Here is a 23,384-nt window from a genome sequence, read left to right as displayed (position 1 = left end):
GTGCCCAGCAGCAGCAGACCTCGACATTGGCATCGGTGAAAATCGTTGATTGCCACCATCACACGCAAGAATAGAATATATTAAAATTTGTAAACAATGCAGCTATTCTTAAAAGCAATTGTTCGCAAGTCCACTGTTAGGACTGGCGAGACATTACAAGAGTTCCCTTCTGATCCATGTCACAGACCTCTAGCCCAGCCCAACTCCTCTCGTTAGCTAATCGGTCCAATGTCGGGGACATTCCCCGACACTCATTGCTCAAGAGCACAGCTGTCGGCTCTGGGCAGCAGAGGTGCGCGCCTGTACACACGGAAGAAAGAGCTGTCGCTCAGTGGTGAGTGCACTGCGCTACTAAACGTATTTTAATTCAGCCTTAAATTAGTACCTGGTACGGAGTGTAAAACATCTCTGGGGAGACAAAGGCCGTCGGGCGGTGTCCCTATGCAGTGAATACATATTTAGCCTTAATAGTCTGTAACACGTAGGCTTTCGCGACCAATATTATTCATAAGGTTTTTGGGTTCTATCGCGTAAGTATAAATGTGTCGTAACCCTCCACCACCCGACACAGCCAATTAGTAAGGTTTGTCACGGAGAGAAAACATGCCAATTCATTGCCTAGTTCAGCACACCGAATATGTTGGGAGAGTAAATCAACAACATTTTCAATTAGTGCCCAAGACACCGGTGTGCTGAACTAGTTACGAATTGGCACGTTTTATTTACGTGAATAACCTTACTAATTGGCTGTGTCGGGTGGTGGCAGGTTTAACGCACCACATTTATATTTACCCGATACAAGTAAAACTCGTGCCGTCAGGCTTATCCGTTCGTTGCAGCAGACACCTTCACGATGTAGTCTCAAACGTTTATTGTGATCCATAAAGCAAGCACACGACACTCGGCAACGCATCAAATTAACTCCAGCACAGCAAAGTCGCCACTAAAATATTACGAGGCACACGCGGCGAGCACGAACACGACCCCCCACTGCACTTGGGTTGCCCTTCGGTGATTCATATTTTTCAGACTTTAGAATTTGCCGCAATTTCATAATTCATTTTTCGTGTTTTCATATTTGAATTTATTAAATCTTAAATTACGGATTTTTGTTGTTCCAGAGTAATACTTTTTTTTTATAACCGTCATTGCTTATGAACTATTTGCAATTTTTTGTAAAATATGAAATCATTTAATTTGAATGTTTAATCATTTAAATGTGAACATTTTAAAATCATGTTGTGCCGCGTGCCGTCAATAGGACGTCACGTGGAGATGGGAGCGACGTCATTCTCTTACATCACATTTCCCAGATTTTCCTAAATATCTGTTTAGAAAAATCAGATTTTTGTTCATATCTAGGACAATTTTTTTTTCTGTGTATCAACCTGCAAATCTAGAAAGCAACCCTGTACCCTTCAGTGAACACTGAAAAACAAACCCTAGCCCAGTATAGAAGTCGAAAAATGTACAAAATTGGACGGCATCACTGAGTAGTAGCTTCCGGCCATCGCAAGCGAGGCACTGGCGTCAAGGACAGCCAAAAATCTGAGTTGTTTACAACCCAAATTAATCACGGGGTGTGGGGGGCAACTCATCCGTTTACATTCCTAAAGCAGATAAGGAAATCCCACCTGGCAGAGAGGAGACATACACACCACACATCCACCTGTGGACGTTCCCGCAAAGTGGTTCAACACTTTACCCACCACGCCCGCAGGAGGGAACGGTCGACTGGGAAGGGGAGGACGTCACAAGCTCGTCCAAAAAGAACCCGTCGTCAAGGCGCCGTCGAGTTTAAAATGATGCGTGCAAGGCCAGGGAGAGCGGGTTTCTTGTGTACGGACAGTGCCAACGCCGTGCCAAACGACGCGTGGCCACAACCCGAAAAATGCCGGAGAGCTCCGCGGCAGTGTAACAGCGAAAACCTTCCCCAGTAGCAGAGACTCTGCATGCCCCCCCCCAACCCCTCTTCCATGTGCGTGCACTCTCTCTGGACAATCCAACGGCCAAGCGAACCACGGGAGCGCCTTCAGCGTGGCCCCCTCGTCCACCGGGTGTAGGTCGCGTTCCACAGCCAGGTGGCGGACAGGCAGTACCCAAACATCTCGACGGAGACCGTGCCCAGCGACGCCGTCATGAGCCGCGTTCCCGTCGCGGCCACCGCCTGCTTGCGCCACGTCAGGCACCGGCCGGCGAAGGCGGCGCGTGGGAGAGCGGCCCTTAGCGCACGGCCTAGTCAGAAGGCACCGTCGGGCGAGTGAGGTTGTTGCAGGTGGTGGTGCCGCCACCCGGGCTGCAGAGAGAAGCAGTCTGGGTCCTGGGCGATGGGAGCAAGGCATCCAACTTGACTGCCGGTCTCACGGAGTGCGTGGGGGTGGCCCTGTCCTGTGGAATGGTCGAATTGCGCACGTTTTAGGCAACGATCGACATTGCTTTCACGAACCCCACAACCATAGTTTTCGTTTTTTTCTTGTGGTTTTTTGTTCTTAAAATTCTCATTGTGCCCTGGAAATGGCGTTCATTGCACATCGATCACCACAGCAGTATGCACTGCTGTAATCATAGCAGGTACCACCACAGCAGTATGCACTGCTGTAATCATAGCAAGTACCACCACAGCAGTATGTACAGCGGTAGTCATAGAATACCACCACAGTCAGTATCCACTGCTGTAATCATAGCAGGTACCACCAGTCAGTATGCACTTCTGTAATCATAGCATGTACCACCACAATTTGCACTGCTGTAGTGAAAGCAGGTTCAACCACAATATGCACTGTTGTAATCATAGCAGGTACCACCACAGTCAGTTTGCACTGCTGTCGTGAAAAGCAGGTACCACCACAGTCGGTATGCACTGCTGTAGTGATAGTAGATACTGCTATATAGAGTTAGTAGATACTAAAACAGTCAGTATATACCACTAGTCAGTCAATACTGCTACAGTCAGTATATACTACATTAAAGTCAGTACATACTACTACGGTGAGTAGCTACCAGAGGTGGGACAAAGTCATTGTTATGCAAGTCCAAGTCGAGTCGCAAGTCATCAAATTCATGACTCGAGTCTGACTCGAGTCCAAGTCACATGACTCGAGTCCACATCTCATAGGTGGGACAAAGTCATTGTTATGCAAGTCCAAGTCGAGTCGCAAGTCATCAAATTCATGACTCGAGTCTGACTCGAGTCCAAGTCACATGACTCGAGTCCACACCTCTGGTAGCTACTAGAGTCAGTAGATACTACTATATAGTGAGTAGATACTGCTATAGAGTTAATAGTTACTACTATAGTCAGTGGATACTACTATAGAGTCAGCAGATACTATACAGTTAGTGGTTACTACTATAGAGTCGTTAGATACTACTGTAGGCCCAGTAATTACTACTACGGTCAGTCGTTACTGCTACAATCAGTAAATACTACTATACAGTCAGTAGCTACTACTGGCTCAGTAGATACTACTGTACAGTCACTAGATACAACTACAGAGTCAATAGATACTACTTCCTCTATTTAACCCACACTTTCTATAACTTTTTGGTGGAGAAATGGACAAACGGCCCACCGGGCTTTCACAATACCTTAGTATCTTATATTCTTAGGTTTTTTTCGGTAAAGTCACGTAGGTAAAATTTTTTTATTTAAATTAATAAATGTAAAATAATAATAAAATAAAAATCACGACGTTTCGGAGGCAACACAAGCTTCACGAAAGCTTCTGATCTACCTTAGTATCTGTGTATGTATATGTATGCTTTTTAAGATAAGTTATGAAATATATTTTTCGCCCGGGCAACGCCGGGTACTTCCCGCTAGTATGTTATAAAGGGACCCTAAATAAAATTTTAAAAACACAAATATTAAAACTAATTTTTAACTTGCATAAAGTAATTCTATTTTTTTAATTTGCGAAACAGCCAGATAATACGACAAATCACTAGCCTTAAACACACAGTCGTTCATAAATTTTGAAGGCAGTATACTAGTATAGTATTATAGTAATAGAGCAAGTGCAGAATCACTGAACCGGAATTGATAGCTTGAAAGCATTTAGCGCAGGGGCCTTTAAAATGCGGGTCCCGTAGCATAAGCTACTTTTGCTTCTAGAATAATCCGCCACCGACGTTACCGGAAGGCTCAATTGCATCACATTTTAAAGTGTCATTTAATGCAACAATTAAATCGTAACAAGTTGAGTGGGAGCAGCGGCGCAGTTTTCTGATAACTGCACTGTGAACCCGGCGACCCGAGTCCAATCCCTGCCACGGCTAATACGGGTGGTGAGTTAAGCAACATCAGTGGCGAGTAATATCTAAACTCTAAATGTTAATTATGGTAAATTCTAACACTGTTTGAGACAAGGCTCTAAAGAAAGCCATCTGTGGTGTGGACCAATCAGTTTCAAAGACAATGCACATGCTGTCAGAGCATGTTTTGTTTGCATGTTCACCACAAGTATGTGGTTATAATTGTTTTTTTGGCAACAAAACTGACACCTTTTTTTACAAGGAGTCATGTTTGCATAGACCACAATACCTGCAGTCATAATGCAAACAAAAAACATAACTCTGATAATGTATGCACTGTCCTTGAAGTTTATTGGTCCACACCCGAGACAGCTTTCCTTAGAGCCTAGTCTCACATGGGTTGGACCAGATGACGCCAAAAGGCACACAACTCAAAGACAATGCACCATCAGATTGAGAGCTCGGGGTAAGCATTTACACCATTGGAACCTCATTTGCCAGTAGTAAAATATAATAATTGTTTTTTTACCCTTCTATCTGGCAACAAAACTGACACCTTTTTTTACAAGGACAGTGCATACATTATCAGAGTTATGTTTTTGTTTGCATTATGACTGCAGGTATTGTGGTCTATGCAAACATGACTCCTTGTAAAAAAGGTGTCAGTTTTGTTGCCAGATAGAAGGGTAAAAAACCAATTATCATATTTTTTACTGGCAAATGAGGTTCCAATGGTATATGTGGTTAATGCAGACATGATTCCTTGCAAAGGTTTCAGTTTGGTGTTTTAACATCTTAACACTTGTTTTATTGCCATGAAAGGGGAGCAACCTATTATCATGTTTATTAAAGTAGAGTAAGGCTGTGAGACTGCTGACCTGTGACCTGACTGCTCGAATAGGCTTTACCCAAATAAAAAATCAGGGTAAAGTCCAATTCTCATGTTTTCATTATTTTGATACTGGCATTAAGGTCCCGTAGATAATCGATTCACCCATGTCACAACCACATCTTAAAAGCCAACCCCATGGACATTTTTTACATCAAAGCTTCTTTTTTAAAAAGTAATAATTAGAACAAATTTTTTTTGCAAAGCTCTAGCAGCATGAAGAACAGACCTTCTCCCTGGGCCGCTCCCCCATCATCGCTGGCCAACCGTGGGGCCTCGGCAACGTCTCCTCCATCCTCACGGGCCCCCAGGCGACAAGGGGAAGCCTTGCAGAGTCCAAGCGTGCGCATCTGCAGGAGACGGAGACAGACTCACGGTGACACAATGGACGATGCTTGGAAAGCAGTAAAGTTCGAGTCAAACTCCTCGCGAGAGACGATACGATGCAGAACACCCCCTGGGCTTTGAAAGCCTATGGACCAATAACCCCCCCCCCCCCCAAACAGCATCGTCCACTGCACATCAACCATGGCAGATGCAGATACTCGGTAGTGGTGAAGATGCCCGTGATTCTGCGCTAGGGTGGTGACCACATAGCCGTGTCACGTGGACTCCGTGACGACTCAAACACGGAGCATGGCCAGCTATCGTCACAGCGATGATTCACTACTCTGGCTACTCCTGACGCAGTCTCATTCACCAACTATGTAAAAAGAGTTGGTTGGTCTACATCAGCCATATGAAGCCGATAGAGGCGTAATAACAGCAATCCATTATCATGTTCACAACTCAAAATTTCATTTTCACACAGCTGCTGTGTGGGACTGTTCCACACCACGAACCTTGCGACAAATTCCACTCCTGGGCAGTTACCGTCATTAGCAACTGCTCCAAATCCTAGCTCCACCTCCCGTAACAAACCCACAACCAGTATGAGGTCAATAAAAACCCAGTCGAGGGCTTCATCCAGCAGGAAATTTAACTATTGAATTGCCTATGTAGTTAGTGCAAGACTCATTTACAGCTGCTAGGTTGTTACCAGTAGACGAGTCGACATGTAACCACGAATTGCAGCATCTGTACGGTTAGGGAATGGACAGGTAGTGCATTTGCAGACGTGGGTTAGGGAGCATGCGTTCAAACCCCCCCCCCCCCCCAACCACATTGAACATGGCACTAGGGGTTAACGTAGCCCTTTGCGTGCAGAAAAGAACATGTTAGGATGCAATAACCCCCCCCCCCCCCACCTTCTCTGTACACCAAATCCACCTCTTGACCAAGATGTGGGTAATCCAAGGCAGCACTTAAGTCCCTCTTAAGCACTGGATATATGCAGCATCCAAAGATAAATTGACAGCATCAGGGGTAATGAAAGTCATTACAAGACATTAGGATTTTAGCAGGTTCAGTGTTATAACACTAAGCACTACCCCCCCCCCCCCCCAGGAAATCAGCTCCACCCACGGATCTCATTTCATGAAGGGATTATTGAAGAGTGCAGCGAGAAACCACACAGCTGGCATTTAAGTGCAGGAGAAAATTGGATGGCATCGCAGGAAGCCCAGTCGGGTTTTATCAAGAGCCCTTCACCGTTAGAATATTTGAAATGAAGGGGGGGGGGGCAGGTGGAGGGGGCAAAAAATGGAAAGCAACAGGGTGAGTGTTACAACAGCTGTGCGCAGGGGAGGGATTTAACCAGGCAGGAAGAGCTCAAAAAGAAACCCCAACCCTCTAAAATTGGAGAATTGGTGGAAAACCCAGGCCAAAAATGGAGGTGCATTGGCAATGTCGTCAGGGGAGGCAAGTTGCCATTATGCTCGATGTCGTCGCAAGCAGAGCTAGGTGGCATCCATTTGGAGCACTCCAGTGTGACCCCTAGGGTTAAACAGGCCTAACAAGAGATGGCCAGGCAAGACACCCTTTCGTTGGTAATCTACCATTAAAGCTGGTGCAGAACTTCCAAAACCCTCCACTTAGTGGAGACTCCAGGGCCATAACAGCCCAAGCAGAACTGGCGAATTGCCAAATTGCCCCACCAAAAGAGGCGAGATGAAGTCGTGGGCAAGTGGGCAGAGGTCAAATTTCACTTGGGAGACTTAACCACGGGTGGCTGCCTAGCTTTAACCCCAGGTTCAAGCAGCGGCAGTCCCATGTGCAAAGCCACGTGTACAGCAGCTTCAATCCTTGAGCACGTCACTGGGGTCAGGCCACAAGGTCTTGCATGAGGCTTTAATGGACAATGCACGCGATTGTCAAGTTGCATCGCACGCAATTAAACGGGAATCACCACACGAGAGCAAGGATGTGCAGCAGAAATTCGGTTTATTTATGTTACACAGGGGAACAAACGCCGCATGCCAGACGTAGCCACCAACAGCACAATTGTCAAAATCTTAACAGGACCCTGATATTTTTATAAAGTTAAAGGGAAAACCAACGTCAAAAAACTGGTGTCCATTAACACACCCAGCACTGTAAACTTGACTGCAGACAAGCCAGATATCCCCCCCCCCCACCTCCACGTCAGCCGAGTGTCACAAGATCTGTTTTTGCCAAGGAAGCGTCACACAAACCTGGCAAATGACTCTGCATGGTTCTGTAAACGCCAAGGGTGTCACCACGATTCATGTTTGGGAAACTAATGCCAAACGCTTCAAAATTTTAAGCTGGCCAGTTATTTATCATTTGCTTGCAAAATTAGTAATTTGAACATCACTACAACCCTGGCTGGCTTCCAGTCCCTTAGCATGACACTTCAGGAGATGTGGAACACCATAAAACACGTGCACATCAAGCTCCAACGTCAAAGCATGTAATAACGTTAAGTATCCAGTTGCCTTGGTGGTATCAGCAAGCTAGAAGGATAAACTTGACAAGGCAGCGATTAATCCACTCCAGATCATTGTCCCCCCCCGGGGGGGGGGGGGGGGTGGTCTTAGACTGGAATTTATAGTAGTGAAATGTGCCTGGGGAGGGCATTCAAGTAGCCAATAAATACAAAGACTAGCAGATTATTCTGCATCAAGGATGGGTGCCCAATGGTTGCATCTGTAGATGTTCATGGGATTATAATAGAACACGGTGCATGGATTGGGGGGGGGGGGGGGGGAAATCGGATGACGTTGTCAGTCGTCACAGGTCATCGGCAAGCTCCCCAGGGAAGCCGAACACGTGGCCGTGGTAGAAGGGACCTACCACCCAGTTAAGCGACGAGTTGTTGATGGCGTGGTCGTACGCACGGTTCACCACGGCTGTGCACATAGACTTGGCCACGGCGAGGGAGCGGCGCGCCAGCCAGCCCACAGGCACCAGCGCCTTGGAGAGCAGCAATGGGATTTTGATGGTGCACTTCTGAGACTGGGGGGGGGGGGGGGGGGGGGGGGGGGGGGGGGTGTAGATGAGACTTAAAAAGTGGCAAGGTGGATACATCAGCTGCACAATTAATAGCAGAGCCACACTAAAAGTGGCCAAAAAGAGCATTGTTAAAGTGGTCAAGCGTTGAGAAAATATTAACTGTGGATAAGAAAAAGTGAACTTAAGAGATGTTGGCATGAGGCCTTCATCTTCACCACTACCAAATTGAAATTGGCATTTCCTCCACGTGAGAAACGTGCTACAAACAGCACCGATGGCAGGGGGGGGGGGGGGTGTGTGTGACGTGCACTAGCAGGAGGATATATGTACAGCAGCGTCGCTGGGTTCCTGCTGCTCGAAGCCCACGCAGGAGTGGTGCATGGCGCTGGCTCTGCGCGCACACAGGTCGTAGAGGCCTCGCGTCACACGGCCGGCCAGCAATGCCACGCGCACCACAGGGTGGGAATCCTTCCCGTGGTAGACTGCTTCCGCCTCAGGAGCCATTCCACCTGCAAGGTGGAGGGAGGGGGGAGTCACAAACGCACATGGTGGCTCTCGCCATGCACAAGGGAACCCACACCCATAGATGGTGACAGAGGGTCACGTCACCTGGTACAGCCAGCAGTGTTGCACCTGGAGATTTTGACAAGGTTTTGCCATGTAAACAGGGAGGGACAATGTGCAACTCAGGACTGCCAAAATCACGACTCCCCCCCCACGTAAAGGTTTTTGTACAGCTATTTGGCGACAGCCATGAATTTCCATGAGACCTTGAAGACCGTTTGAAACAAGAATCGGTGCCTGGCAACTCTGCATGCGGCCTTTTCATCATAAACCAGAGCCACAAAGCAGCCGTTATAAAATCAGAACCTGCCATGGATGTGACTAGGGATCAATTTGTTGGTGTCATTTGAGCACCACTTAGTCTTTCCAGATGGGCCTCATTTGCCATAAAATAGGAAAGGCAAAGTTGTGATTGTGTGTCTGTTCAAAATGTTTAGTGTATTTCCCAACATACAAACTTGAAATTTGCCATGTGGATACTTTCCAGATTGTACACCATGCACAAATTATGAAAACACACGTCTGCTTTTTTGGGGGCAGAGCTCAATAATGCATATATTTTTTGCACGGCAAATGATCTGTGACGTCAAATCTGTCATGTGACCGACGCATGTGGAAGCATAACACATTGTAGTGGTTAGCGTGCTGCGAACCCAGTGACCAGAGTTAGATTCCTGCTCACGGTCAACACCGGTGACGATTATTTCAACTGGTCCTGGGCCTCCTAGGTCGACTCAAACAAGCAACTGGTGTGCTGTGTGTGAACATTGCCAATGGGGAGACAAAGGCGGCCGGGCGTGGTGAATCCAAGTCCTGGGCAAAGCCGGGTAGTACAGCTAGTTTGCCATAAAATCGGATTCTACATTAGCATGTATCGATACGATGCAATTGACATGCCATTGAAATGAATTACAGGTGGTTCCTAACACTGGGTGAGAGACCTGGCCACATTTCAGGTGAAGTAGTGCCTGTGCTTAATTTGTAGTTACAAATCCATGTATTTAACGTTACATTCACTTAAAACGCAACAGGGTTGTGTGGACGCAGTAAAGGTTTAACCAGCATCGATGTACAGCAAATCAGCCACAGGCGGCTACCCTAGGGAGTAACAAGCCTCACCGTCGTGGCCTTGGCCCTTCAGGTAGCAGCCGACGTATTCCTCAGTGCGGCACAGCACGCAGTCCACACCCGACAGCAGCCTGGGCCCCAGCTGGCCCAGACGGCCGCCCAGCAGGGAGCGAGAGGCGCTCACGGCGCCGGAGAGCACGCTGGCAACGGCACCAGCCACGCTGCCCAGGGCGGAGGAGGCAGCTGGGATCTCGCCACTTTCCACCTGTGCACAAATTACAGCAGAGTTCTGCAAGATGGAGATCTCATGATGCAAATGCGTACTGAGTTCAATACTCCGATGGCGCGTTGTCCGAGTTGTGCGCCATCTGGCTGAACACCATAGACTGGGCTCTAAAAAAAAAAAAGTCTCTGGTGTGGACCAATCAGTTAAGGACAAAGTATACATTATCAGAGTGCTGTTTTTTGCATTTTGTGGTTAATGCAAACTCCTTGTGAAAAGGTGACAGTTGTGTAGGATAACCCATTATTATATTCTGCAAGATGGTATAAAATGTTATGCCGACTTGACGATTAGAAATGCCATTTAAAATATTGGTTTGAGTTGGCAGCAACAGCTCGAAATGCAAGCATTGTATACAAGGCCCATGTTGTGGTAGATAGTACAAAATAAACTTAGAGACTCAATCATTCGATCCCAAAAAATAATGTTTATCAAGGGGTCATAAGTGTGTAACTTTAATAAAGTGTTCCAACAAGCAAAAAAGTTTACATTAAGCACACGTGACAAGCCTTGCGATGTGCAGAGATTTGACATTGTGCGTGTATTACAACTGCCAAAGTAAAAAATAGAAGGCTCTGTCTACATTTCCATGGAGACCAACCTCTTTGTCCGAGGGGTGCAGCAGCGACAGCTTTGTCTCCAGGAAGTCCACACCTCTCACCGCCAGACGGCTGGCCACCACCACTGGGGGTCCACACGCACCACATTACAACGTCACATCTCACATCCACCATATCTTTCAGTTAAGCCCATCAGGCAATTCGTTTGTCCTAAAAAAAGTCTCGATGTACACCTTGGTGACGTTTGCATGGAGCCTTTAACCGCACAAGATTGTTGGGCCAAAGCATCACTTGGCCGATTTATCTTCTGCCGAACGTCAGCAGCAAGCATTGTGAAAATTATTAGTGCGCTTCAAAAAAGTTCAGAGAATTTTCAATACCACGACAGAATGTGCCCTCCAGGCTCTGGAGAAGAGTCTAGGTGCTTGACAACGATGGCAAGTGGACTCTTCCTTGAAGTTACACATTTGTTATGCAAGTTTTGCCCATTCTTTCCATTAAAAAAATAGTCTCAAAGTGTTAGCATTTTTATAAGCACCCTCTCTTGCCGTGTAACAACATTTCACAGCATGTTGCCACGTGGTGGAGGCAAGCTGCTTAGCAAAATTCATGGCAATTAGAAACTCTTGAGCATCATTCCCCAGGACAGAAAATTGTATACGACAGAAGACTGGCAGAGCAACCTTGGGGAGGAGCCAGGTCAAGGCGTTTACTACAAAACTGACAAACCAACCCACCAGAGGGGGACATGGCAAGTGCACCTCATGGCAGCTGCATTTGGGCACTGGATCAAGAGACTTGACCGATCAGCACCCCCCCCAGATAGAGATGGGCACGAGGTCAGATAGGCTATGGTGGTTTGAAGACAGTGGTCAAGTGCGATGGACACAGCACTGCCTTCAAAATCGATTGCATTTGTACCCCAATGCCAGTGCAAGACTGACCAAAAATTGGCAAACCCCACGCGTATGTTGAGTGGATCACTTTCAGCATTATATAGCTGGCTCACAGAAGACCATTTTCGAGATTTCCACTGCACTACAGCGAGCCAACCCCACAGCTACTCACGTTGCGGCTTCAGGGCCCAGGCCACAGGCCAGGCAGTGGTGGAGGCCACGGTGGTGGCAACAGAGACGCCAGTCTCGGCGACCTTGCACGCAGCACCCACGACACCGCCCCGGGCACGCACAGCACCGTAGGTGCCCCCCACCCGGTCCAGCAGAGAAGCCACCAGCGGCACGCGGTGCAGACGCGCCACCACACCTTCCTCTGTGGTGGTGATGTGTGGGTTCACCGCATGGCTCTGCGGCACCTCCACGGAAGCCTGTGGATAGGTGGTCATAAACATCCCCCACCACCAAATGCCACTGGAGCCAGCAACCACAGCCACCCACCATCATTATCGTTGTGCCTATTTTCCACACTAGCACCAGTGAGCACAATATTCTTCCGGTTTGGAACAGGGGCTGGATGAAGCCACGTCAAATCCCACGTACTGCAAGAGTCGGAGGACAGAGTTTTACGGCCAGGCACAACGCAAGTGCATAGCACTTGATTAAAGTTGCCGCATGTGGGGGGCCCACGCAAACCCCAGCCCGAACGCAATTCCAAAATAAGCCCAATAGCTCTCAGGGCAACAGTACGTCTGGATCAACGATGAGTGTGCAAAGTGGGGGAACAGACTGCCCCCCCCCCCCCCACCATCACCAGCAAACATGACTGAACAGAGTTCTAGCAAGCCGTGGGGAGCATAGGCAATGGTGCCCCCCCCTCCCCACCTATCCAGGAGCTGCCCATTTTAGAGCTGGCTTTTTTTTTAAAGGAGCAATTAGTTATTTTGGCAGACCATGTATTTTGGGAGGGACCTGTACGAATTAGAGCCAAGTTGGAGCTACAGGGCATTCAGCCGAAGACCACACAGAGGACAAACCTCGCACTGTTGTTCAACGTATTCGGCCATTGTGAATCCGCAAAGCAGTTGCAGACCTTGGAGGGGCAGAAGAGAAACCAGAGATTAGAAGCTGCAGCAACAAGGACGGGGATCGCGTTTATCAGGATGCGCGTCCTATATTTACCAAGCCCACAGATGGACAAAGGGAGCCCAAAATAAAAAACGCGACATTGGTCTGGCCGGAATCCAGCATCTAAAAACCACTTCACCTGCAACAGCCACTCGCCACAAGAACGTCAATCCTAGCCATTTGTTTACCTTGCCAATGCAACATTTCACAGTAGTCCATTTGAAACAAAGTTAACCCCATCGGCTATTTCAATGTTGCAAGTAAACCAAAACAGCCACGTCTCAGCACAGGAGCTCTGCATAACAGCTGGGTAATGGAGCTTGCACTCGACCAAAGTTTGGCAAAACCGTAGCCTTGCAGGAATGCCGCTGCTGGTGGAAGTGCTTCGAAAGAGCATTTGGCCTACTCTGCCACCAGCCAGATGTTTAAAAAAGTATCCACATTGACACGGACATTAGCCAAACGACGTTACACATTTCCACACGTGCATCCCGACAGCAGCATCGCCTACCAGTCCACGTGTCCCACATACCTGCAGAGCTGGATGGTAATGGGCATTGTAGTCACAATTTGGCACGGCGATTAAAAACAAAACCTCGTGTCAATAGCTCTCCTGGGGGAGAGCCACACATCAAGTGGTTCGATTCAGGGCGGTGGGTGTCATTTTGGGTTCGAAGCATTTTGAAAAAGTCGACGCACGCTGCAGCCGGCTCCCCCATGGGGCAAAGCACAGCAAGTCTCGGGTTTAGACGACTACTTCCCTTTTAGTAGCAGCGAACGTCATGGGATGATTATTACGATGCAATTACTAGATGTGCCTACCATGCACGAGTCACATTTAAAAATGTGTTGCCATAAAAAAAGGTGCTGGTGACGTGCCAAAAAACAATGCTGTACCGCACTTCTTTGCTCCCCCAACCACAGACCGATGCCCCTGGTATTACTCGGTGTATGCAACCCCCCCCCCCTCCAGATCCCGTGTGGACGAGGCTCACTCACATTCCAGATAAACATGGGCACAAAGCCAGTGGCCTGGATTGTGTGTACTGCATGGCAAACACGAGCGCCACGCAGGCCGTCTAGAGGCTTTTGGGGAGTGTTGCTGTTAGCGAGCACCTATTAAAGCCCAGCACAAGTGCCGCTTGTGGTGGCACAACCGACGCCCGGCCGTCTTTGTCTTCCCTCCAGCACAGATTTAACAATGAGGCAGAGCCGATCTTAGGCGGGGGGGGGGGGTCTACTAAAACATTCGCCACCCGATGGCTGGAGAGTGGTGGACGGGAATTGCAAGCGGGGGGGGGGGGTGAGCAGGTTGGTAGGCGCGAACCACTACGCCACAGATCCCCGTGTCGGGGTCGTGCACGCGGACATCACAAAGGGCTCCCCCCACGCACATCGACTCGCGAAGTGGAGCCCATCCAGCTAGGGCTGGGAGCGAGTGCTGTTTTAGAGAGCACCTATTAAGGCCGGCGGTGTGTGTGTGTGGCTGGCACCACGCTTCGGCCGCCTTTGTCTCTCCTAGCGAACACCAGCCATCACGATAATGGATAAACAGGCGATGTCGCAAGCAGCATGGAGAGGAGAAAAAGAACCCCCGTGTAGCGTACACAGCCTTGCGGGACAAGGGCTGTTAACGAGCACATTAAACGCCACCGCGATGCGGTCAGCACCACGCTCGGCTGCCTTCGTCTCCCTTGCCTAGGATGCAGCGTTAAAGCATCCTGCTCGTGAGAAAAGGCCAAAGTAGAGAGCCATTATCGAGAACAAACACCCGCCACCAACGTTACCCCGTGGTAGGGAAGGCAACCCAGGCTGCCGTGTTGGTAGCAAGCGCAGTGGGCACAAACCCATCACACACACACACGTGTAGCGCTGTAACCACGCTCAACCCCGCAGCGATGGCCTCGACCGAACCAGTAACCCCGTGCGGGTAAGTTTACCCACCCCGTGGTGGTTGTGGGTCGTCGTTCTAGAACCCCGGAGGAGAGCGTGGAGAGAGCGCGTAGCCACACGGGGCCGGAGAATCGGCCACTCACCGGTGGAGCTGAGCTGATGGAGCGAGGCAGAAGCAGTGATGACGCAGCGTCGTGCAGACTCTCAAACGCCGTCACTATATATACCCACAACGCGCGCGCAATGAACGCACACAATGGGGCACACGAAACTCATTGTTCACGATTGCAGTTGCGTGCAGAGCGACCGGTTTGAGTGGCGCTATCGATTGATAAGTGGTGGCCACGTGGAGAGAGGGGGAGGACGGTGGTGGGTGGGTGGGTGGGGGAGGTGATTACGAACTAATTGGGATGATCGAGAGAAACGCTGCTTCGCCAACACGCTATCATCGCCAACACTCACAAAGACAAAGATCCCCCGGATAGCCTGTCACGGACTGTTGGGGCAAGTGCTGTTGGCGAGCTCCTTTGAAGGCCGGCCAGCACCACGCGCGACCGCCTTTGTCTCCCTCGTGGCGATGTTTACACACCGCACCAATTATATTATATGCATTATTGCTCTCCCTGCGATCACCTGATTGGCACCGTTAATGGGCACGTGCGTTTATTGAACTTATTTCGCAACCGTGCGTCGCCCAACCGTGCTGATCGGAGGGTGCTGGAGTTTGTGAGTTGAGCACGTGGCGAGGGGGTACGGGATGACACAAGCTGGCACTGACTTCATTTTCATTGCGTCATTGAGAGAGGATCAGTGGTTCTTAACCTGGGGTGCACGCTGGGGGTACGAGATGCCCTTCTGGGGGTGCGAGACGTGTTGCCAGATTTATTTTATAGAAAGTAAATAATCGAAAACACAAATTAAGCACGGGTGCGTAAGGGGCCGTCCATAAATGACGTCACGCACCTAGGGGGAGGTCAGACATTTGTGACGATGTGTGACGAGGGGGAGGGGGGTGAGAAATGTGACGTCACATCAAAATGCGCAACTTTAAATAAATATAGACAACACGTTCTACTTAATTAAATAGACTTTTTAATAAATGTTTTCTCCTACAACATTAGAGTGCAGCGGCACATTAAATACGCACTACAATGACAATAGTTTAAAGAGATTTGAAGCATGTTTTCTTTTCAAAATGGAAATATGGTTTTGGGGGAGGGGCAGAGCTTTGTGACGTCATATTTGAGGGGGGGTCTGACTTTTTGTGACGCCGCGTGACGAGGGGGGGGGGTCAAAAATCGTCCAAAATCGCGTGACGTCATTTATGGACGGCCCCTGAATGCATCACGATCTGTGCGCCCCGCGTCTGCTCTCATCGCACTGAGCGAGCGCGGTGAAGTATGTTCCCAACAACCCCCCCACCCCACCCCAGCCCCCACCGCGACCCATACGGTGTGGGGGGGCACTCATCCAGCAGTGGATTGAGCAAGTTGAGCTTGTGCGCGTGTCTTGAGCGTTACACACAAAAAAGATAAAGACCCCCCCCCCGCCCCCGTATAGCCTGAACAGACTGTTGGGGCAAGTGCCGTTAGCGTAGCACCTATGAAGGCCGGCACGGCGCACGAGGGGGGTGGGTGGCCAACACCACGCCCGGCCGCCTTTGTCTCCCCAGTGACGATGTTTACTACACACCGCACCAGATACTCATTTGAGGCTGAGTCGACCTAGGGGAGGCCCATGACCAGTTCAGACAATCGTCACTGTTGGTGTTGGCCGTGAGCGGGGATCGAACTCGAGTCGTCGTGTTCGTGGCGCAGCGTAGCGCTAACCGCGGCGCCACCGCTCACACGCGCACGCGCTTTGCACGGGAGGATAATTACTTGTCCACACAAGAGGGGTAATTTTTTTTCTCGGTTCCTAATTGTTGCCCAAGAGGGGTAATTTTTTTCTCGGTTCCTAATTGTTGTGGGTTTTACTCTCAAACACACAACCGGTTAGTGCTGTACTCGTAACGAATTGGCACGTTCTGTTTACGTGACATCCCCCTTACTAATTCTAGACTTGAAGCTTTCGTGACTGCAAGGATTCATACTCTTTGGTTTTTTCGGTAAAGTCACGTAGGTAGAAAATGAATAAATGAAAAACAACTAAATAAAATCACGACGTTTCGGAGGCAACACAAGCTTCCGTCTTCAGGTGGAACCGTTACAGCCAAAATCACTACGTGTTGCCTTCGAAACGTCGTGATTTAATCTAGTTGTTTTTCATTTTTTTATTTTTAACCTATAACACAATTCTCAAAAAAAAATCGGTAAAATTACAGTAAATTTCACTGGCAACTTTCTGCCAGAAAAGTTACTGTAAATTTACGGAGTAATTTTTTACAGTGTACGTGAACAAAGAGTATGAACCCTTACTAAATGGCTGTGTCGGGTGGTGGCGGGTTTAACGACACCACATTTATATTTACGCGATTTAACCTAAAAAAACCCTCTATTATGGATAATGTTGGTCGCGAAAGCCTCCTCCTACTCCCGTTGTTAGAATGCAAATTACTTGGTCCACCGATCATGCGACTCATAATTGACCAGTAAACACGGAACGTCCAGCCAAAACGTTGACACGGCCAATTGATAAAATTACAAACGTGGCCAATTACAAAGACAAAGATATTCCCACCCGGGATAGCCTTCACAGGACCGTTGGGGCAAGTGCTGTTAGCTAGCCGCACCTATGCAGGTCGAAACGGCACACGAGGGCGTGGTGTGGCCAGGACTACGTCCGGCCGCCTTTGTCTCCCCAGTGGCGATGTTTACACACCGCACCAGGTACTAGACCCAGAGGAGGCTCAGAACCGGTTCAGATAATCGTCACTGGCTTTGACCGTGAGCGGGAATCGAACTCGCCTGGCCGGGTTTGGAGCGCAACGCGTTGATCACTGCGCCACCGCTCCCCCACAAAGATCCCCCGTATAGCCTTCAACATACCGTTGGGACAAGTGCTGTTCGCGAGCAGCACCTATGCAAGCACACACACACGCACGCGCAGCCTACATCTCTCTCGCAACCTCCCCTTGTGTGGCGCGCATTATCCCGTCGAGAAAAAGCCTTTGGCGATTTCCCCCCTCGTCAAAATGAGCACGGAGACATCTCAGTAATCACGTAGGTAACAAATTAAAATTCAAATAAATAAAAGGATTTTTTTATTTTAATTTATTTTTATTAATTTTAATTTTTTACCTACGTGACTTTACCGAAAAAAAACCTAAGAATATGAATCCTTGCAGTCACGAAAGCTTCAAATCTAGAATACATCTCAGTAAGCCGCGCGCATCATCATTTCGACGTTACTCATCCACGTCGGCGTCCATCTCCTCCCGTTTTCCAGCCGCCACCTGAGCCAGGAGGTGACAATTCCACCACCTTCATACGTCTGGGGGGGGGGGGGAGTCCATCCATAGGACAACCGCCGTTGATGTTCCCAATCGGGTGGCTCTTCACTTTATCGACCGCGGAGAGATGGATGGGCTCTCTGAGCCGACCCGAAAATCGGGATGTGAACTCGCGCAAAACTTGGGATTTCCAGCTGCTCGACAGACTCTGAACTAGTGCGTCCTTAACATTTTACTGCAAGCCTCCAAGCGTGTAGAATTTTAATAAATACGTCGGGTTTGACGAAGCAAAGTTGTACTTACGTGCCCGCGGCTTTATTCGTGTTTCGATGATTTACCTTCAAAAAAATCTGGCCATGCCTCGCACCCCCCCATACACTGAGAGGGCATCTCGCAGACACCGAAGGGTGCGCGCACCCCAGGCGAAGAACCGCTGCTGTAAACCACCACAGCACGTACTCTTTGGTTCTTTCTTCACACCTGAAGACGGTCCCTTGTTGTTGCGATCGAAACGTCGTGATCTATTATTTTTTCTACCCACGTGACTTTACCGAAAGAACCAAAGAGTATGGATTCCTGCAGTCACGAAAGCTTCAAATCAATAATCCAACACAGCACGTTCGACAATTACCTTGCGACGTTTGGTCGGCGTTCTTCTCCGATGAACGAAGATTCCACGTTCCTGCGACGGGGCCAGGGTCTATCCCGTCCGACACGCAAGCTCACGAGACCCGTGGCAGTGCGCGCCAGCCCCAGGCGCGGCGATGCGCGGCACCAATCGGACGCGTGCCCGGTGATAACTTTTAATCGCGGTTGAGGTCATAACGAACGCCAACCAACACGTGATCCTCCTGGAAGGGTGAGATCATGAACGAGTGGATGGCCCAGTGGGGTGTGTGTTTGCGTGGGTTTTTTTTTCTTCCACCCATTCATAATTTCGACCGAATTCATTCCCTGAATCCAGATGTTTTATTCTTCGGGTTTTTTTTTTTTATATAAACAGGGGTGCTTCAAAAAAAATGTGAACACATTTTAGAATTTGCAACACTACCACGGGAAATGTGTCTCCGGGCTCTGGAGACCACCTGGAGAAGAATCCAGGCCACGTGTTGACAATGATGGTGAACAAATGGAGACTCTTTGACTTTTTGAAGCTATTAGCACACATTTGTTATCACGCTACAGTGTATTATCCGTTCTTCTCTCCATTAAAAGCGCGAGTCACATGTGAGTCCCATGTACGTGTTAACATTTTACAGGTAGGAACAACAGGTTCCACACTGCCCACCAGGGATTATTTGTCTGTCTGTCTGTCGTGCACGAATGCGCTGTTCAACCAAGTTCCTACCTGCCCACTCCGAAGGAACGTGTTTTTGAAGCACCGTGAACAACCCGGTGCCTTCCCTACCCACATCGTGTGGCACGTGGTTCGCTCGCGAATAGAGGCCGCAGAGCGCGCAAGAAAGTTAAGCGTGGAAGCGGTGTTTGCTCGGAAGTTTTAAACGGCTGGGCACAAAGAGGAACACGTGCAATCACAAAAACTTCAAATCACAAAGAAGAACACGTGGCTTGGAGGCGCCGCTGGTTTCATTATAGACCCGTGACTCGACGCGTTCACGACAGCGAGCGGCGCTTGGGGTAGCCCCGCCACGTGGCCAGAAACGTGGCGACGGTCGAGAGAGAGGGCCATTAGCAGGAGTGGCAGCCAGGGAATGGAAAGCGTCCCAGGGGGGGTGGGGATGACATCCCACACGGGAGATGGAACCACGCGACGAGCTCGTTGCGCGGCTGCTGTGCGGATTGGTGCAACGCGGCTCCGAGAGGCATTCATCCAGCAGTGGATTGATCGTGGCTAAATGATGTTTCGATGGTTTTGCTTGTGTCAATGGAGTCACTGTGCCCGGAAGAAGCTTGGGGTTTAACGCCAAGTGTGGAACAACAGAAGGTGGTGACTGATTAAAAAAAAGCAACTATACAAAACTTGGGGACTGTATACAAATTATTTCATGGAATCTATCAATACTGTAGTGCGTTTTATAGCATCCTGAGGGGACCCTTGGCTCACGGGGTTCACGATGGTCAGGTCAGAGACACTTGAGCCGGTGCCATTGACTGCTGGGAACATGCGTTTGAATCCGGGGTTGGGCCGCCCTTGATTAAAGTGGTTTCACAAGTGTTACGCGTGACAAAATTGCTCACGGAGACCCACAGACTTACACAAACCCATAGTCTCACGACTCGCATAGAGACAAGATTGATGATGAAACGTAAGCTCTCAATTGTTCCCAGTTGATGGGTATTATCAGGTTCACAATGAGACCCATAAACTCACACAGACTTTCACAATTAAACAAATCGAATTCTCAAGCATGAGTACATGGTCTCAGCCCGGTCAACAATGACTTAGACACAGAGACCTACAGACTCACACAGAGACCTACTGACTTACATAGATACTCATAGACTCACACAGAGACCTACAGACTCACACAGAGACCCACTGACTTACATAGACACCCATAGACTCACACAGAGACCGAATGACTCACACAGACCCAATGACCTACATAGACCCCCATAGACTCACACAGAGACCTACAGACTCACACAGACACCCAATGATTTACATAGACACCCATAGACTCGCACAGAGACCTACAGACTCACACAGAGACCCAATGACTTACATAGACACACATAGACTCACACAGAGACCTACAGACTCACACAGAGACCCACTGACTTACATAGACACCCATAGACTCACACAGAGACCTAATGACTCACACAGACCCACTGACTTACATAGACACCCATAGACTCACACAGAGATCTACAGACTCACACAGACACCCAATGACTTACATAGACACCCATAGACTCACACAGAGACCTACAGACTCACACAGAGACCCAATGATTTACATAGACACCCATAGACTCACACAGAGACCTACACTCACAGAGACCCAATGATTTAAATAGACACCCATAGACTCACACAGAGACCTACAGACTCACACAGACACCCAATGACTTACATAGACACCCATAGACTCACACAGAGACCTACAGACTCACACAGAGACCCAATGACTTACATAGACACCCATAGACTCACACAGAGACCTACAGACTCACACAGACACCCAATGACTTACATAGATACCCATAGACTCACACAGAGACCTACAGACTCACACAGAGACCCAATGAATTACATAGACACCCATAGACTCACACAGACACCTACAGACTCACACAGAGACCCAATGACTTACAGACACCCATAGACTCACACAGAGACCTACAGACTCACACAGAGACCTACTGACTTACATAGACACCCATAGACTCGCACAGAGACCTACAGATTCACAGAGACCCAATGATTTACATAGACACCCATAGACTCACACAGAGACCTACAAACTCACACAGAGACCCAATGACTTACATAGACACCCATAGACTCACACAAAGACCTTTGACTCACACAGAGACCCAATGATTCACATAGACACCCATAGACTCACACAGAGACCTACAGACTCACAGAGACCCAATGATTTACATAGACACCCATAGACTCACACAGAGACCTACAGACTCACACAGAGACCCAATGACTTACATAGACACCCATAGACTCACACAGAGACCTACAGACTCACACAGACACCCAATGACTTACATAGATACCCATAGACTCACACAGAGACCTACAGACTCACACAGAGACCCAATGAATTACATAGACACCCATAGACTCATACAGAGACCTACAGACTCACACAGAGACCCAATGACTTACAGACACCCATAGACTCACACAGAGACCTACAGACTCACACAGAGACCTACTGACTTACATAGACACCCATAGACTCGCACAGAGACCTACAGACTCACAGAGACCCAATGATTTACATAGACACCCATAGACTCACACAGAGACCTACAGACTCACACAGACACCCAATGACTCACACAGACACCCATAGACTCACACAGAGACCTACAGACTCACACAGACACCCAATGACTTACATAGACACCCATAGACTCACACAGAGACCTACAGACTCACAGAGACCCAATGATTTACATAGACACCGATAGACTCACACAGAGACCTACAGACTCACACAGACACCCAATGACTCACACAGACACCCATAGACTCACACAGAGACCTACAGACTCACACAGACACCCAATGACTCACACAGACACCCATAGACTCACACAGAGACCTACAGACTCACACAGACACCCAATGACTTACATAGACACCCATAGACTCACACAAGAGACCTACAGACTCACACAGACACCCAATGATTTACATAGACACCCATAGACTCGCACAGAGACCTACAGACTCACACAGAGACCCAATGATTTACATAGACACCCATAGACTAACACAGAGACCTACAGACTCACAGAGACCCAATGATTTACATAGACACCCATAGACTCACACAGAGACCTACAGACTCACACAGACACCCAATGACTTAAATAGACACCCATAGACTCGCACAGAGACCTACAGACTCACAAAGACACCCAATGATTTACATAGACACCCATAGACTCACACAGAGACCCAATGACTTACATAGACACCACTCACACAGACACAGCGAGGCTCGCATGGATAACTGCCGTATAAAAAGGGCTGCAAAGGCGCAATTGCGAGTTGAATTACCGACATTTAAATCATTAATCATGCAATTCAGGCAAGCTATGATTCAGGCGAGCATGAAAGCGTTGCGAGACAGGTAATGGTACAGGGGAGCGTTGGTGACTATCCTATTACGGACCATTTGCCCGAATTAAAAATAACCGTGATTATGCTGTACACAATTACGTCAATGGGAGTAACACTGCAGCATTGGCCAAGCCATTGCGAAACCCACACCAACCGAACGGTGTCATTATTTTTTTTTTACGATTCCCAACTTAAGTTGAACGAGTTCATTTGTGCCTAAGCTCTGCCCGTGTGGCTGGTGGCACGAGGGGGGGGGTAGAGGGCAGTGGGGGAGGGGGATTACAACTCGAGTGAAGATGATGATGACACCGATGTTGCAAAAGTTCG

At 48.7% G+C, this 23,384-nt stretch overlaps 1 protein-coding gene and 1 long non-coding RNA gene across 2 annotated transcripts; both read right to left on the bottom strand.

The window, feature by feature from the left end:
• Window positions 1–856: 856 nt before the first annotated feature.
• Window positions 857–5,518, bottom strand: LOC144736213 (uncharacterized). The gene is made up of 2 exons (XR_013588733.1): window positions 5,373–5,518; window positions 857–2,388 (listed from the first exon to the last, which is right to left on the bottom strand). It is a non-coding gene; the product is annotated as an uncharacterized LOC144736213 (long non-coding RNA).
• A 1,930-nt stretch (window positions 5,519–7,448) lies between these two features.
• Window positions 7,449–15,218, bottom strand: LOC144736206 (uncharacterized). The gene is made up of 7 exons (XM_078618814.1): window positions 15,030–15,218; window positions 12,903–12,958; window positions 12,041–12,296; window positions 11,014–11,096; window positions 10,181–10,394; window positions 8,828–9,006; window positions 7,449–8,500 (listed from the first exon to the last, which is right to left on the bottom strand). Exons 2-7 carry the CDS (start codon window positions 12,930–12,932, stop codon window positions 8,276–8,278), a joined length of 987 nt encoding a protein of 328 aa, XP_078474940.1. The 5' UTR covers window positions 12,933–12,958; window positions 15,030–15,218; the 3' UTR covers window positions 7,449–8,275.
• Between the last annotated feature and the right edge of the window lie 8,166 nt (window positions 15,219–23,384).

Source organism: Lampetra planeri, chromosome 59 (genome assembly GCF_965212315.1).
Source record: "Lampetra planeri chromosome 59, kcLamPlan1.2.h2, whole genome shotgun sequence".
NCBI lineage: Eukaryota > Metazoa > Chordata > Hyperoartia > Petromyzontiformes > Petromyzontidae > Lampetra > Lampetra planeri.
Note: the sequence above shows the minus strand (reverse complement) of the source record. Positions and strands in the feature narration are given on the sequence as shown.

Excerpts from the sequence above, each read along its gene's own strand:
- LOC144736206 (XM_078618814.1), bottom strand. The coding sequence starts at position 12,932 with ATGGCCGAATACGTTGAACAACAGTGCGAG. Across the intron at positions 11,097-12,040 it reads CTGGGCCCTGAAGCCGCAAC|TGGTGGTGGCCAGCCGTCTG; the intron begins GTGAGTAGCTGT and ends GTGGACCCCCAG. Across the intron at positions 10,395-11,013 it reads TGCACCCCTCGGACAAAGAG|GTGGAAAGTGGCGAGATCCC; the intron begins GTTGGTCTCCAT and ends ATTTGTGCACAG.